Source organism: Tiliqua scincoides, chromosome 12, assembly GCF_035046505.1.
Source record: "Tiliqua scincoides isolate rTilSci1 chromosome 12, rTilSci1.hap2, whole genome shotgun sequence".
NCBI lineage: Eukaryota > Metazoa > Chordata > Lepidosauria > Squamata > Scincidae > Tiliqua > Tiliqua scincoides.
The window spans coordinates 7,777,441-7,794,344 of NC_089832.1; the positions used below are offsets into that span (position 1 = coordinate 7,777,441).

The following is a 16,904-nucleotide window of genomic DNA, read 5'->3' on the forward strand; positions in this document are numbered from 1 at the left end:
TTTCAAAGCAGGCAACAATAGAAAAGTAAACCGATCACAGGCCTACAAAATTGAGGGTCAGAAAATTTTTTCCCAAACTTTATGGTGGTTTGATATGAATTTGGGGTGCCGATTCCAAAAATGGTATCTGTTTTGCCCTATCGCGTCTAGTTTTAGCCATGGTGTAGGCTTCCTCATGAGGAAGCTGCTTGAACCATTCACTGAAGAGGCTATGCTGTGTCTCCAAAACTAGACGTGATAGGGCAAAACAGCTGCCATTTTTGGAATCAGCACCCCAAATATACCCAGGAGTTGGTGTAACGTTTAAGGAAGCAAAATGTGTGTTGGCCTGTGTTATCATAAAGGACAACCTTATTTAAGGCAAGGAAAATGCAGTAGTTGAAACAGTAGTAAATGCTCATTAAATAAGCAAGTGTATGAATAAAGCAAGAGGATCATTTATTTATGCACCCACTTGTGTATTTGGATAGTGCCATCAATGTGCATGACCCTTTGCAGCAGAAGAAAAGTCCAGACTCCAAGGGGCTAAAACAGACACAAGAGAAACAACAGAGGAAGGGATGGAAGGTAATACCAGGACAAATGGGGGAAATATAGACTGTGTTTTCAGGTAGGATCCGTGGAGAAGGTGGGTTTTGAGCTGGGGATTTGGAGGAAGTAAAGGAGGAGCAGGACCAGCACATAGCTCTGCCAAACCCCCTTACCAGACTCCATTGTTCACACAGACTCTTGAATTGAAGCAGAGCACATGAAGCATGTGTTCTCTAGCTCCCTCCCAGAGTGTCTACATTTCCTCCTTTTTTTAAAGAGCCCAGAGAAGAAGGAGCAATCTTGCTCCTTCACCCTCCTGCTCTTTTAAAGCACCTGGTGGAAGAAGAAGAGAAATATCCTAATTTCCTATTAATGGATAGGAAAGCAAGGGTCCTCACCCCTTCCACCATGTAGATTCTTTACGCAAAGCAGGACATGCTCCCTACACTGCCTGCTTTGATTAAAAGGCCATGAGGAGGAAGGGGCCAGTAAAGAGGCTGGCTCGGTCCATAGTTCCAGGGGGAGCAGTAGGTGTTCCACTCAGGCCCCAGTCTGCTGCCTGATGCAAGTGGGTTCATTCGCTTAGTGGATAGGCTTGCCACGGTGAGGAGGCGTCCTGCATCTGATTTTGGAGTGGGTACCCTGCATAAGGGGCAGCAAGCCAGAAGGGATGAGGCTGTTTGAGGGAGTAGAAGACCCTTGGGCAGCTAAGGATGGTGGAGCTAGGGAAGTGGAGGTTGCAGGCAGGAACATCATTTTGGAATAGAGGGGGGGCGGGGTGGCAAGGCCACTCAATGTCCAAGGACAAAAAGTTTGTACTGAATCCCACAGCAGGTCAGTGTAGAGGTCCAAGATGAGGCGTGATCTGATCAGCAACAAGAGAGATGAATAGTTTCGCTGGCAGACTGCTAGATAGAGGGGAGGTCCGGGGAAATAGTCAGGACAACTTTGGATGCTTTTTCTTCTCCAGTAATCTCTGGGAAAAGGTTGGAATGGCTGTGGTCTCTGAGATTTTTAATGACATTTCTAAGTATTCAGCAATTCTTTGTTTAAATACTCATTCCATGTACCTTGCAAACACTGGGCCCAATCCAGCACCAGATCCCGCTGACTGAGAGAACTGAACACATAAACCATAGTCCCATTGAAACTCAGGGGGGATTGGATTATGGCTGCAATCATTATACCCACTTTCCTGGGAGTAAGCCCCATTGAATGCAATAGTACCTACATCAGAGCAGACATGACTAGGAGTGCAGTATAAGCATGCTGAAGGTTTGGCTGGATCCTTCCCAAAGTCTTCCAATCACAAGCATTTGTTGTGAGTGAATTAAAATCACTTGCAGATGCTTTTATTTCTTAATTCAATATGTGTGCATTATTGCTTTATCACTGGTATTAAATTAGGATCTTGTTAGTGTAGAGCTGAATATGTTTGAGCTGCATTGATAAAAGATATAAATAGACTCCCATCAAGACAGATGCAGCCATTGGTAACAGAGAACATTTTCACAGAAGAGATTACAAAGATTTGCAAGATCAGATAACCTCTGACTTTATTATTATTATTATTATTATTATTATTATTATTATTATTATTATTATTATTTTAAAATAATGGATCTGTTTAAACAGACAATGCTGTTTAGCCATATATATCCAATCCTGCTTGTTGTGATTTTTTATCCAGTGGTATGGTTTGAAAGAATTAAATTCAGTAGAAACATTGAAGGTAAAACAGCATTTAATTGCTCTCCACCAACAGCACAACAGAGATCAAAGTCCCCATCTGGACACTTGAAAACAGCCAAATTAAAAAAAATGTTTTCAGTTGTTCAGAAGGCAAGTAATTGGGAAAAAAAAAACAAAATGTATTAATAGAAGACGGAAGGAAACACCCAATGTGAAGAGTAGACGCTGCAGCTTTTTCAAGGACTCATCTTGATTATGAGCTCATCAAGGAAATTTAACACTTCAGCAGCTAATTTTCATAGGTCAAAAGAGTCAAACACAAATTGCCTCCAATCTCCTGCTCTCTAAAGTATGTTCTCAGCTTTGGGATTCATACCTGGCAGAAGAACCAAGGGAAGAGCTCATTGCTGTTTGAAAAAGAAAGGCCCTTGATTAATTTCTGCCTCTAACTTCCATCTTTTCAAGATGCACTCCAGGAAAAGAAAATTGAGTATGTTATCCTTGGCCAATGTGTGCATTCGTTTGTTCTGTTGTCAGTAGGAATTCCAACATCAGGTGTGACTGCTTTCAGGTCTTCAAATGACTGTACAGGTGTGCACCACTTAATGATGGGGATAGGTTCTCCGATCACCGTTATTATGTGATTAGGTCATTAAGTGGACATTCAATCCAATCTGTTGCCTTTGTTGTGTAAACAGACACTCCCCGTCAGACACTAGCTGGCTGCACATGCTATTGAAGACTGATTGCCTCTTCTTCTCATTAAGAACCTCTCTGTTGTGTAAGCAGACACTCTGCTGCAGGCTATGGGAGACACAACTGTCTCATTAAGAGCATCTTTATTGTGCTTTGACCACCGTCATATATGCAGTCCGTCATTAAGCAAACCGTTGTTAAGTGGCAGGTGCCTGTATATGGAACATGAGAAAGGGAGCATGATTTAGGTTAGGGGTTGGACATGATGATTCAGTGTTGGAAACCCCCAGGTTCAATCCTTGGCAGCATCTCTGGGTTGGCCTGGAACTGACCCCTGTCTGAAACCCTGAGGGACTGCTACTAGCCAAGATGGACAAAACCGAGCTGCATGGACCAATGGTCTGTGCAACAGAAAGCAGCTTCATGTGTTCATAGATGCCACCTCAGATTTCCACCACAAAAGGTGGAGAAATCCTGGGGACATTGTTCAGCTAGGCCTGAGTGAACGGTGACCCACCGAACTGAACATAATTTACTGGGTCCTTGATATGGCTCCTGGGTTTGGGGTTGTAAAACCTGCAAGTGTTAAGATTCTGGGTTGCATTCAGTTTGGTGGGATCTGGATGAAACATTTTATCTTGGCTCAGCTGCAGCCTGCAGGCACCAAAAATCATAAGACAGGAAGGGAAGAATCATTTTAGCCCAGTTCTCAGACCCTTAAGCAGGCACAAAATGGCACTTCATCAGATGTGAAAATATTTGCTCATTGCGTAAGAGTCCTCGGTGCCTTGACGATAAAGAACATGCATGAATGTAGTGTTTGGAAACATGTTCTTTCGGAGCACTTAACACTGAGGGTGTTACCACTCGGCAATCAAAGCTCATTTTGTAACAGTGATATTACAATTTGGATAGTGTACACTTTACACTTTGAACATGTGTGTGTGTGTGTGTGTGAGAGAGAGAGAGAGAGAGAGATCCTGGGGAAAGAATCTAAAATATTGGTGTGCCTGCTGCTCCTGGTAACGGTTTTTAGTTTTTGAACTCAAGTAGGGCTGCAAGCTTATCGTTATTTTACTTGTCCAAACTGTAGAATTGTGTTTTCGTTGATAGTGAGGCTTGACAGAGAAGTGCATCTTAGAACATGGCTAAAACCAGCTACAGTGTGCTGGGCTTTTAGAGTCAATTTTCTGGGCTTTCTCAGCAAATTAGTCAGTGTGGAGAGTGGAGCCCATTTCCCTGGTAGAAAGCTTGCAGGCCATTGTCTCCTTGCAAATGGCAATCACCCTCCATGATGTCCATCCTCACCCATTTACTACTGTATTGTTTAAATGCCAATGAAAGGAAATGATTAGCTCTGTGATTCATGTTAATCAGGAGGTCTTTTATTTGACATTTTCTGTTCCCAAGCAAATGGTTAGTAGTATTCATTTTAAGGTAGCATTTCACTTTGGTTTAAAGGGGAACCCTGTTTTTCTTGGCTGCGTTTCAGCAGACAGTGGTTTTCACTGTTCATTTTGCCTCCCTGCCAAGCAAGGCCTGTGTCTCCTTAGCATGCTGAATGGGACACGATTTATCCAGAAGAGGAAAGCTCTCTACAGAGTCCTTTATTTCCCTTTTAGAGGCTATTAGCATCAACGCGGCACTCCCTATAATTTTCATTGTGCCAGGCATATCATTGACTTGCAAATGGCAACATTTGTGGCAATGACAACATGGGGGTTTGTGTGCCACTGTGACAGAGGGTCACAACTCCTCTGGTCAGTGAGCTTTGAGCTTGCACATTGCTAAGGCCATTTAAAATTACAGCCCATTATGATTTTTTTTTTTTAATGCTTGCAATTGTTATTGGGACCTTTTCAAAACGCTAGCACTAAATCAACCCTGGTTTTATCTAGAGCAAATATTAATCTCATATTCTCATTGGGTGGGTGAGAACAGATTTCGGGACAGAATTACATTCTGCGAAACAATTTTGGGGTTCCAAACTATGCAGAGGGGAGTTTTAGGGCAGAGCTGGTAGTTGGATTAGTGTGCTTGACTCTTCCCACTGATTTTTCCCTTGCAAATATTCCCCACTTATGGAATTGACTTAGGCTGCATTCTATGGGCATTTACCTGGGAGTAAGCCATTGAATGCAGTAGGACTTACTTCTGGGTAAACATGCATAGGATCACACTATTGCCTTGAAAGCCAAGATAAGCAAGCATGCAAAGGCATGCTTTGAAGATGTGGTCCCAGTCAGAAGCACCTCTTTTTTCAGTAAAACCAAGCTTTGGTGTACCTAGCACCACACGTACCTGGGGTGGACTGCTCCCACTGCCCCGCCCTTGGCTTCTTGAAACCATGGTTAGACCTGGCCTCCACCTTGAGAACCTCTGGGGGAGGCTAAGTCTACTCAGAATTGGAAGCAGTGGGTAAACCTAGCTTCTTCCCTGAGATCCTCCACCCCACCCCTCAGAGGAGGTCTACCAGGCATTCAAAAGAATGGGCACACTGGCACCCCCTCACAGGTGCACCCAGGGTGAAACACTCCTCCACTCTGCTCTTGGTACAAGAGCAAGGCATTCAGGCAGGGGTTCATTCTCTCTCCTGAGTGCTGTTTCCACCTCAAAAATTGCCCTGCTGAAGCAAAGAATTGCCCTGCAGTGAGAGAGCAAATCATTTTAATTGGTGAATCTTCAGGATAAAAGCCATGCACAGGCAAGAAGTCCCTGTGTGTGTGTGTGTGTGTGTGTGTGTGTGTGTGTGTGTGTGTGTGTGTGTGTGTGTGTTCCAGTTCTGAGCAAGATTCCCCCACCCCATGTGGATGTTTTAAGGAAAAAAGAATGAATACTGATGGAATACTGGTGGAATGAATACTACACCAGAGCAGCCTCCTTATGTGGCTTGGCACTGAATGAAAGCTGTAGTTCAGGTGTAAGATTTTGCTTCAGATATACGGCACCAGATAGAGGTGAGAAGGCAGCACCCTTCAGAGAAGTAGCTCACCCCTTGCCACTCCCCCAATTGCTGGATGCCTGTGGTAACTTGAAGAAAAGACACTTTCACATGCTCAGAGTGTACAGGTGGGACCTTGGTATCCACTGATTTCATTCACCACTGATACTGAGGTCCACCTTTAAATGCCTTGTAACAAGGAAAAAAAGCACCAAAACCCCATTTCCTACTTTTGCGCTGTTAAATAATTATAATTTCATTTCATGTAAATTATAATTTAATTAGGTTCCATTATACACCCCATCTAGTGGCTGCATGAGGTATAGAGCCCTATACCAATGCATTCTGGGGCAACAGTGGAGAAGCAAGAAACCTGGAAGTGGGTCTTTAAAGCTATTTTTCTACTGAGTTGGTATCCACTGATTTTTTTTTTTTTTTATTCACAGGGGATTCTGGAATGGAACCCCAGTGGCTAGCGAGGCACGACCTGTATTACCATCAAAGAGTACATAAAAAGATTGAGCCCTATAGGCTCAATTCCTTCTCTAAGATGGGAGCATTAATGTTAAATGCACCATTAGTCTGTTTCAGAAATCAAATAGGTGGGGCGATATTTGTTCCACATATTTGTCCCCTCCAGAAGTGCATCATCTCTTTTGTGCCCTCCTTATTTTTTTTTCCTTCTGGTGCCACCATAGTGCCTTGGCCTCTCCAACATGCTAAAATGGAGTTTACTTGGACCTCTACCAAAGTCTCTTCTGAACATAGGTAGAGAGAGAGCTGAAAAAGTTCATCTGTGTTTGTGCATAAACGCACATGATTCAGTTTGTCCCCATGCAATTAGTCAAAGGCAAAATGGTTAAGCGACATTTGCAAACAGTAAAAAAGAAGAAAGACGTGGATCTGTAACAATATTAAAATTAATGTCTCAGCATGCAAGCTTGGAAGTCTGCCGATTTTTCCTTAATAGCGATACGGTTTATGAAACTGAAAGGGGGCTGCCCAGGATATGAAAGGAGGCCAGATGAGAAAGAACCTGAAATTACATCCACCAAAGGGAAAAATAGCCCACATTTGCAGTAAAGAGTTTGTAGAACATGAGAGAAGGGTTGTGTCACTCCGAGAGGAAGAGACTGATGAACAATAGGCTGATTAAAAAGCAATTGTAGAGCACCGAGTTATCCCTGCTGAGTATGAAATGAAGTTTTAAACAGGTGTCATGGAATCACAGAAGCAGTACAAAGAATATTCCGCTCTGAATAATGGCCCTTTCACCAACCCCTTGAGGCCCTATGTAGATGGATGAATCTCCACCAAGTGAGATATGTGGGCCTTGGAAAGGGACGGGAGGTCTCTGGGAAGGTCTTGCAGAAAATGTGAAATGCTGGCATGTTCAGGGAGCAAAATGGAAACTGGGAGACCCAAATTATCCCAGTATTGACCTTTAAAGCCCTTCATAGGTTAGGCCCAGGCTATCTAAGGGACCAACTTCTCCCATACATTCTGGTCTGCCCTTATAGGTAATCTGAGGGGCCCTCCTACAAGTGCCACCTTTATCCCAAGTCAGGGGGATGACAGCACCACAATCATAGAACTGCTTACTGGGGGAATTAAGAACCACCACCTTCATGGGTTTTAAGTGAAGGTTCAAAACATTTTCATCTGGTGTTTTGAGTGATGGGTATCTGCCTGCCCTCTGTGCCTCTATAATAATGTTATAATAATGCTTTAGTGTCAATAGTTGCCCCTCCTATGGTTTTATTCTTTGCTGCTGTTAATTATTTTATGTCTTATATATTGTATATTTTAGTATGGATTGCGTAAGCCTCCTTGGTCATTTTGCTTGGCATAGGAAAGGCAGGATACAAATCTTTTAAATAAATTCAATGAGGGAATCTTTACCCACTAATTAGGACAAGAGTTTGAGGTGGGCATCATTGGATAGATGTCAAAGGAAGCCCTAGGAGGTTGCACTGCTGATCCCTGAACCTCTGTGGCGGTGGAAGGACTCTCCAAATACCAAGTGCAGCATTAGATCATTGCATCCTCTCTCTCATCCTATCTGCAGATGGGAACTTTACCTCCCCCTTCCCCCAGAAGCCCTGTGTTATCTCAGGAGCCTCTGAGTGTGGATGGAAAGTACTCTGTAAAAGTAGTGCTTCTTCAAATCCTCTGATGTCAGAGGTGATGATGATGTCATACTCTGATGTAGCCTTCCCATAAGCCTTGGGAGGGCACCCACCTGTAAAGGAGCCCTCTGGCAGAAGGATGGACCCTGATCCTGTTTCCCTTCCTCTCTGTTTTTGCTGCCTGTTCATCTGCTTCTTCTGATGGACTGAGCAGCAAATGCAAGGAAAAGGAGCAACAGCCTCTGCTTGCATTGCATTGCATTGCCCACCCTCTCACTGTGGTCCCCTGATCTGAACCACTGCCTGGGGGTGGGGGAAGAAGCCCCCATCCCCCCAGGCAGTGGTGCAGATCAGGGGACCACAGTGAGAGGGTGGGCAAAGAGAAAGTGGTCCCACTATAAGCATGTCACCCACAGGGACCCCTCCTCAACGCTGTTCATAGGCCTCTTTCCCTATTTGCACCTTATTAATGTTCCCACCATCACTGCATGCTGCAATGGCCCCTCTCTGGATGCACCAAAGTAACGGACCTCCCTTGACGTCTTGCTTTTGAAGGCCTATTTTGGATGGGGAAGCTCCATTACTGCTCTGACACAGAAAAAGCTAGGGTAGCAAACACACTGTCCCTCTCGGAGCGGCTCTCTGCAATGCAGCAGTGATCTCCAGCAGGAAGCGTAGAAGATTCCCCAGACTGATAGTTAATTAGATGCCAGCAACTGCTGTGGAATGCTAATTCTGTTTCCTTTTAAAAATGGAGCAAAGGACCACAACACACCAGCACCCAGGGCTGCCCCTGACTGGACCTTTGAGAGCAGGTAGCCATGAATCTGGTCTTTGTGGAAAAACTGCTCCAGGGTAGACCACGGGAATAGGAGTGGCGTCGAGCCTGCCTCCATAGCTGTTGCTTCTGGATTATTTCACATTTTTTCTCCAACCCAGACATGCTCAGGGTCAGCTCTAGGCTTTTTTGAAGAGGGAAATGTACCCTTTGGTGACCCCCATCTATTCAGGTCCCCCCCCCCCCAGGTCCATGAAATGCTTACCCTGGCATTTTGGAGAATGGGTATATCTTCTTTTCCAGAGGGTGCAGCAGAAAAGTGCTTTGGCTTTGTCCCATTTCACCTCTCCCCTTTCTTTCCCATCTGCTTGTGGCAAAGATGTGGTTATCCCTTTTAGCCCCCACCCCCAAATGGGAGCTTTGCTCAACAGGCACTGTATAACAGGCCTCTGGGGGAACAGATGAGCAGGGAGAGAGGAGGTGGACAAGAGGTATTCTGCTGTTGCACAATGGACACAGGAAACCAGTGTCCAGTGCATATCAGTGATGTACAGTGAAATGAATGGCTAGTGAGGAAGTTGCTGTGGCGCAGCAGCATAAGGCATTATGGGTGCTACACAGAAACCACAGTGCCTGCAAAATCACAGCAGAGGCTAAGCTCTCACTACTGCAGGTCTGACCTCTCCCTGTATAGTAACAAACAAGTGCCTGTTTCTATACAGGGAGAGGCGAGAGCTGTGGCAGACGAGAGCTCAGTCTCCCTGTGATTATGCAACCCCTCAGAAAGTGGATAGAGTGCAGTGGCATCACTAGGGGGTGTGGGCCGCACTGGGTGACATGCAAGAGGGGGTGACGCGCACTGGGAGGGTGACGCGCTAAAATCGTGGTGGTTAGGAGTAATACCATCATGTTATATACTGTTGGATGTGGAATTTCGAGCAGAATGCAATGCAAAAAAACAGGAGTGAAATATCTCCTTTCTATCAAAAGTTATTGGCAAAAAACTGGAAAACAAAAAATGCATGGAGCCCAATGGAAAGAGAAACCAAAGGGTATCGCGCGTTTACTCACAAGTAGGTGAACATGCCTTAGTCCATCTGAAAGGGCAGGCTGAGAGGAATCCAACAACACCAGAATGGTCCTGATCCAATGAATGTAGCCCAAAAAAAAAAACACCGAGAAGGAGGTCCCCCCTCCAAGCTGGCGAATGTATTGAGCCCTATGGAAAGCAAAACTAAGCCACATGATCACATTTACTCGTGAGTAAGCAAACATGCCTTGGCTCCTGGGCAGGTCAGGCAAAGGGAAATGTGAGGTGACCAGAATGGTCCTGATTTGATGCAAATGGTGCTCAAGAAATGCTCCAGAAGGCAGCCGCCCCCCTATAAAAAGAACGTAACAGGCTTGACAGGGTAAGGTGAAATTTTTTTCTGTTTTAGGCTGCAGTCCTATCTACATTTTCGTGGGAGTAAGCTCCACTGACTATAATGGGACTTACTTTTGAGTAGAGAGGCATAGGATTGGGCTCTCAGACTTGCAGAGCCAGGTGGGTCCTGATAGTGATATGCTTGAAATATAAGAACTTAAATTGAACTGGGTACTGAGTAGGGGTGAAAATCTTACTGATTCTTTTGGGGGGCTGTGCTATTGCAGGCAGGCTACAGAAAAAATTTACTTGGTAGATCAGTGCTGGCTTTCCCTTATTTATTGATTTTACTTTAATTTATTTATAATTATTTATTTTAATTTGCTTTATGACGGGTCCTGGACAGATTGTCATTCTAAAAAGTGGGTCCCAGTGCTAAAAGTTTGAGAACTGCTCCAATAAGGTGTTAGTAAGTTGACACTCTGGGGGGAGGTGACACCACTAGTGACCAAAATCACTAAAAGCAGAGTTTGGAGGAATAATACCATCATGTTATATATCAATGTGTAATTTCATGCAGAATGCGATGAAACAAAGTACGTTGAAATATCTTTATTCTATCAAAAGGTACAGCCAAAAAACCAGTGGGAGTGGGGCGATGGTAGATCACCACGCCCACCACCTAGAGTGTTGCCCCGCCCACTGCAGGGAGGTGACGCGCTGGCCTCCCGCACCGGGTGACACGAACCCTAGTGATGCCACTGGTGGAGTGTGCATACAATCCTGTGATTGGAAGGCCGAGGCTATTTTCCTTGGAGGTGCTGCCTCTCCTGACCGCGTTGACCCTGCTGCATATAGCACAGGAGTGGGAACAGTGCCCCTATAGCATATGTTAAGTACCACCACTTTCTTCCCCAGAAGGTGGAATGTGTGCTTGCTGGTAGGAGTGACCAGTGGGTGCAGCACCTTCAGGGGCAGTGTCAGCAGGTACCATCCCAATCATCTGTACCTACATTCAGTAAGCGTGGAGAGCATTTTGGGGTGAACAGTATAATAGTAAACCAGACTAAAGTGTGCAAAACCTTAATAGGGTATGAATGGGTTTTGTGCTAATGTCTCTTACGTAGCCTGGATTCTATTATTCTTTTTCTTTGCCCTTCCAGGTTTCTTCTTGCTACTTTGAATGTGATGCAAATATTTCTTGCTGGTAATGGTGCATATGTCATGTGGTTGTACCAAGAATTAGAAAGCTCAAGCTGGATGACCGAGGCTCTCTTTTTGCTAGGGACTTCCTAGCACCTGTGAAATGAATCTCCCTTAATTGCAACTGTGTTTATGTGACCAGGGGCACAATCCTAACCCCTTGTGTCAGTGCTTTCCAGCACTGACATAAGGGCAATGCAGCTCCAAGGTAAGGGAACAAACATTACCCAGCACCCCCCAATAAAGACACAGGCATGGGCATATGATACAAGGGCCACTTTATTAACTATTTAATTACACCATAAATTGCAACAGGGCCTAGCCACTAGGTCGTGCAGGTTCTACATGGAGGAAATTGAACTGCCCGTCTACCTCCCCCTATAGCAATTTGGGCGACCACACCCGACTCTGGGCAGCGTCAGTACAAGCCTGCCGCCCCCTTCATTGTCACCCCGAAGGGTCAGGGTGGCAGGCTAGCTCAGGCCACCCGAGCGAACCCGCCATTGGCCTTTGCCACCAGGCCAAGGTTCATCCAGCCTGCCTCACCCAGCTGGGAATGCCAGCATGACCAAGCGTGGAGTCCACCCGGCCCTTGCCACTCTGTGGTGTACACCGAGATTATCCTTACCTACCCAAAACCCACAAGATACCTGCCTAAAGTGACCAGTGAGACCTATTGACATCCACTCCGCCCCTAACTCCACAGTCTGGGGTAGGCAAAAAAACCACCAGCATTATGCCAATCAGGCTGATGGCAAAAAATTCCTACTCGGCCCCTGTTGGGGCCTCAGACTGCCAAAGGGTGGACGGGTGGGGGATTGCTGCCTGGTCCCATCTGGGCAGGTTTCCCCACGCAGCAGCACATGGCCCCGATCCACTGAGCCAATAGGCTGCAAGGGCTGGCCCCTCCTGTGCCTCGTGTGGGGGCAGGGCAAACGCCGGTGGCGCGTTAATTCACATGCCACCAGAATTCCCTTACTTTGAGGAGGCCTCTGTGAGTGACACACAACTACAGGGTGCAGCACATGTCCCATTGGCACAGCTATGCCAGTGCTGGAAAGCACTGACATAAGGGGTTAGGACTGCGCCCCAGGGTGACTAATATCACTGGGGGGTCATTTATGCCAACAAGTCATCCAGACTTATTTCCATCAATAAGAACAAAAAATTACAACAAAAAACCTCTTGTTGTAGGAAGATCATGTGGCTCTTCTTGTGCGACTTCTGTGGAGGGAGGGGTGAGAGCAGAGGCATCCATTTCAATGCAATTTTTACCCCAACAGGAGAACAGAGAGGCCATAACTAATTTCTACAGGCATCAGTCTTGAAAATTGTGTTTTGATCTCATTTGACACCGCTGTGCCTTAAATTAGCTGCATATCCGAGCTTGGTTAGTATGTCTACCCTAATATACTTGCAGGCTCTATCTGATTCATCATCACCTTGATATTCAGGGGGAGAAAAAGCAAAAACTATGCTGGCTAGAACAGGGAGGGGCTATTAATTCTTTCTGTTAGTTCAATAAGCAAACCTCAAGTGCCAACTTTAGATACGGGTGTTGATTTTCTCCTCAAATTCACTGCAAAGCTACTGCAAGCCGAGCAACATAACCAAGAAATCTGTGCGTCTATATAAAGCGGGGAGAATTGAGCGACTTGTTTCCATGGAGTCTATTTAACAGTGTGTGCCGATTACTCAAAGCGATACGGGCAGGACCTGGTGGTCTAGTGATGCTCTAGAACTTTAACTTTTAAGGGGTTTGTTCCACTTGCCTGCAGTCTGATTAATCTTTGACGTTGTGGCCAGGAGCCCTGCTTTATCGCTTTGTAGAGTTTTAAAGTAGTTTAAAGCTTGAATAACATAAAATAACATAATATAATGTTATTTATGTTATTTTCCACGTGAAGAACGCCTGTAAACCTTGCAGTATTGAAACTCAGTGAACAAGGCATCTTAGACAAGCTGAAAAACAAATGGTGGTACGATAAGGGGGAATGTGGAGCCAAGGACTCCGGAAGTAAGGTCAGTCCCTGAAGGTCTTTTTGTATCGCTTAGCAATCACGTTTCTTGACCCACTGTTTTATTTCTACCAGATGACTTTCCAGAGTTAACTCTTTACATTCTGAAAGCTTCAAGGGGGGGAAAGAGACAGGAAATTTTTTTTTTCTAATTAAAAAAAGGAGAAATTCAGTTTAAAAGCTCAGAAAAAGTGACAGCATTTCTCTTTTGCAGTATCAAAGGCATTAGTTGTAAGTACATTTTTTTCCTACTCAGATATTTTTCTCAAAATCTTCAAAAAGAAAAAAAATCTCTCAAAATTGTATCTCCATTTTTTAAAAAAAAATCAATACAAGTTCAATTTGAATCTCCTTATATATGTTATGATTTTTAACTGCCAAATTTAAAAAAAAAAAGTTGACCAAAAGTAGAGGCAATTGTATTATGAAAATTCATACCTTTTCACCATACATGATGGTTTTTGAGTAACAGCCGCATGATCCTTAAAGATGAATATTTTTTGAGAGGACATTGCATTAATAAGCATGACAAATCCTTTTATTTTTTTATTTCTCCGAAGAAAGTTTAAAGGGGATTTAGTTACTTCTTGATCCAACAGTGCACTCTTTTATTGCTGGCTCATTCCATAAATTTTAGCCATTCTCTCTTCTTTTTTCTTAATTTTTATTATTCATCAAACCATTTTGCTACTGTTATTACCGCATTCCATACCAGAAACTTTTGCAACGGCGTACTTTGATTTTCTTTATAGTATGGCTTTCAAGCTTATTGTCACCAAGCTACACACACACACACACACACACACACAACACACACACACACACACTGATTCTGTTGCTGGGGTAGTGGGTGTGAAGTCCTGCTCAGAGGCTGCTCCTGTGAAACTTCCATAGGTTTCCAAATGGATGTTTCATGCGGGGCTTGGCCACTGAGGGGGGTCTCCATCCTCACATGCTTTTCCTTGTTGATTTGGGTGAAAGCATTCTGCTTATCTGCTGTGATTAAACATGGAGATGTATTTAATGGATCAACTTCAAAGCATAGAAAACAAATACTCAAAGCAGCATTAAATCCTGTTTTGGGTGTCTAAGCTCAGTGTGATAACTGAATTCCCACTGGAAGTGAATGGGAATTGTATAGATATCTACTGCCTGGGCCTTTGTAAATTACTGCGGTAATGATCATCATCATCATAACAATAATAATGATTAGGTGCTTAACAGAAGCCCTTATCTTCTAGTCCTACTGCAATCAATAGAAAACTACTGATTCCAGCAGGGCTAGAACATAGCTTCTTGTTAAGATGCTCTTTGGGCCGATGGACGTTCAAATGGACCATTGCAGGATCAGCCTCTTTGTAACTCAAACCAAAGATGGGGGGGGGGGGGAATCAAACTATATGAACACAGCCAAGCCCAATTTTCCAAACTTTGTTTCCTCCGGCTTAAATTTTTCCTCTTCAGAGAAGTGTATTGGTTTTTCCTTTCCCAAATTTTACACATGCAATGGACTTGGGGGGGGGGGGGGAGTTTTTTTTTTATCAGCAGAGGCTTAACCTGCAACTTTTGAACTGAGTCAGTTAAAAAATTTCTGCCACAGATTGGTCTGGAATCCAGATTGACATCAACTACTCAGGCCTTGCCTACATAAGAGAGTTGTGCTGGTTTAGAGTATATCCATGGTGAAACCGGTGCGAGCCCCTTAGACATGGACACTGTTTTTTGTTTTTGTTTTTGGCTTGGAGAAAGGGCTTGGAGAAGTTTGCTTGTTGCAAAGTTGCATTGGCAATCCTCGTACCTGGGGAGACATATCTGTTTCAGAAGGGGGTTTATCCCTAGCAAACGTGCTGTTAGAAGCACAAATGTCTTTCTGCAAGGACGATATTAAAATTGCTGTCAGATGTTGCATCATTTCTTGCAGAGGTGTGCCTTTGGCAGGAAGGGGGGGGGGAAACTGAGTCCCTGAAGCCCAAATGGTTTGTCCACAGTGGGACTTGAACCGGTTTGACTCCAGCCAGTTTGAATTCATACGCAGTCATGCCCGCACAACTTTCTCATGTTGACAAGCCGTCTGATTTTCTTTGTGTCACAGCTCAAGCAGTATCCAAACCATTGAGAACCAATGTTAGCAGGTAATCCAATCCAGCAGCAAAATGGTTATGATGGTATCTTTGCAGACAGGGAAAAAATTCTTTTTCATACAACTCCCTACTATCTATGATATATTGAAGGTATACCTTAGATAGCATAGAGCCATTGAATTTTTATGCTGGCTTTTAGGATTCCCCCCCCCCACCTTGGAAGCTCATGGGGAGACTTATGGATATGCAGGTCACCCCCACCCCACCCCTGCAAGTCACTGACCAACTTTATCCAATACTGTTATTACTACCTAGAAGTCAGGGGAAAAATTAGCAATATCCAGGTTATTTTCCTTTATATTCTCTAGTAACTTCAGTATATCAAGAGCTTTTGAAAAGTAGCCCTCTGTAAATTAACCCTGCTTTGTGCAGCCTACCCAAATGGGATAATCTAAACGTTCAATGTGAAGGGTGAGATTACAGCACTGACTCTCATTATATAGCTTTCCCTCTCAGCAGAATGCTACGTAGTGACTAGGACACATTCATTTTATTGTTAGATATAGTTAGAAGCAAGTAGGGGAGATAAAGCCAACTTTACTGGGTGTCCCTACCTTAACTTTCTGTCCGGGGCATGCTGGAACAGAGAACCGATCCCTGAGATTTTTGGTTCACTTGGTGTCTCTGAATTAATGTTAAGATTTTGGGTGCAAGCAACTGTAAGCTGCAAGGTTGTTTGAAAGCCCAATGAGGTCTTCCAAAGTAGTAGAGCCCTCTTGGTCTTGCACATGTTGTCCTTCTGTTCTCTTTCCTCTCCTCTGCAAAACTAATCAAATGGTTCGTTTCTCTTAGGACAAGACCAGTGCCCTGAGCCTGAGCAATGTTGCTGGGGTTTTCTATATTCTTGTCGGAGGCCTTGGCCTTGCCATGACGGTGGCTTTGATAGAGTTCTGTTACAAGTCTCGGGCTGAGTCCAAACGAATGAAACTCACAAAGAACACACAAAACTTTAAGCCTGCTCCTCCACCCAACACCCAGAATTATGCTACGTACAGAGAAGGCTACAACGTGTATGGAACAGAAAGTGTTAAGATCTAGTGGTACGGCTGAAGGTCTAGTAAGCAAATCAACTGGTTTATGTGTTTGGTGTCCCCCTGTGTTGATGTGCTTTGGTGTTGTGTTCCCCAACTTGGACTCACAATCTCAGGATTACACACACCGGATGTGCAAATAGGCTGAAACAGAGTTGAGGTCTTTTAGAGATGCATTCTTCCAGCAACAATATTCAAAAACATTGAACAATGAAACATTAAAGCTGCATATTTTCCTGAGACTAAGTTCCATTGAACGCAGCAGGACTTACTTCTGAGAAAATATGGCAGTGCAAGAGAGTTAGTCATGATTAAGGGCCCAATCCTGTCCAAATTTCCAGTGCTGGTGCAGCTGCAATAAAACCCCAAGGCAAGGGA

At 44.3% G+C, this 16,904-nt stretch overlaps 1 protein-coding gene across 2 annotated transcripts in view; it reads left to right on the forward strand.

Moving 5' to 3' along the window:
• The window catches only part of GRIA3 (glutamate ionotropic receptor AMPA type subunit 3), a 189,087-nt gene extending 172,554 nt beyond the window's left edge, over positions 1-16,533 (forward strand). The window contains exons 14-15 of one of the 2 annotated variants that reach the window (XM_066640005.1): positions 13,244-13,358; positions 16,288-16,533. In XM_066640005.1, the coding sequence (XP_066496102.1) occupies positions 13,244-13,358; positions 16,288-16,533 (361 nt within the window). The remainder of the gene's footprint in view (positions 1-13,243; positions 13,359-16,287) is intronic. The other variant, XM_066640006.1, reaches the window with a different exon arrangement.
• Positions 16,534-16,904: the final 371 nt, after the last annotated feature.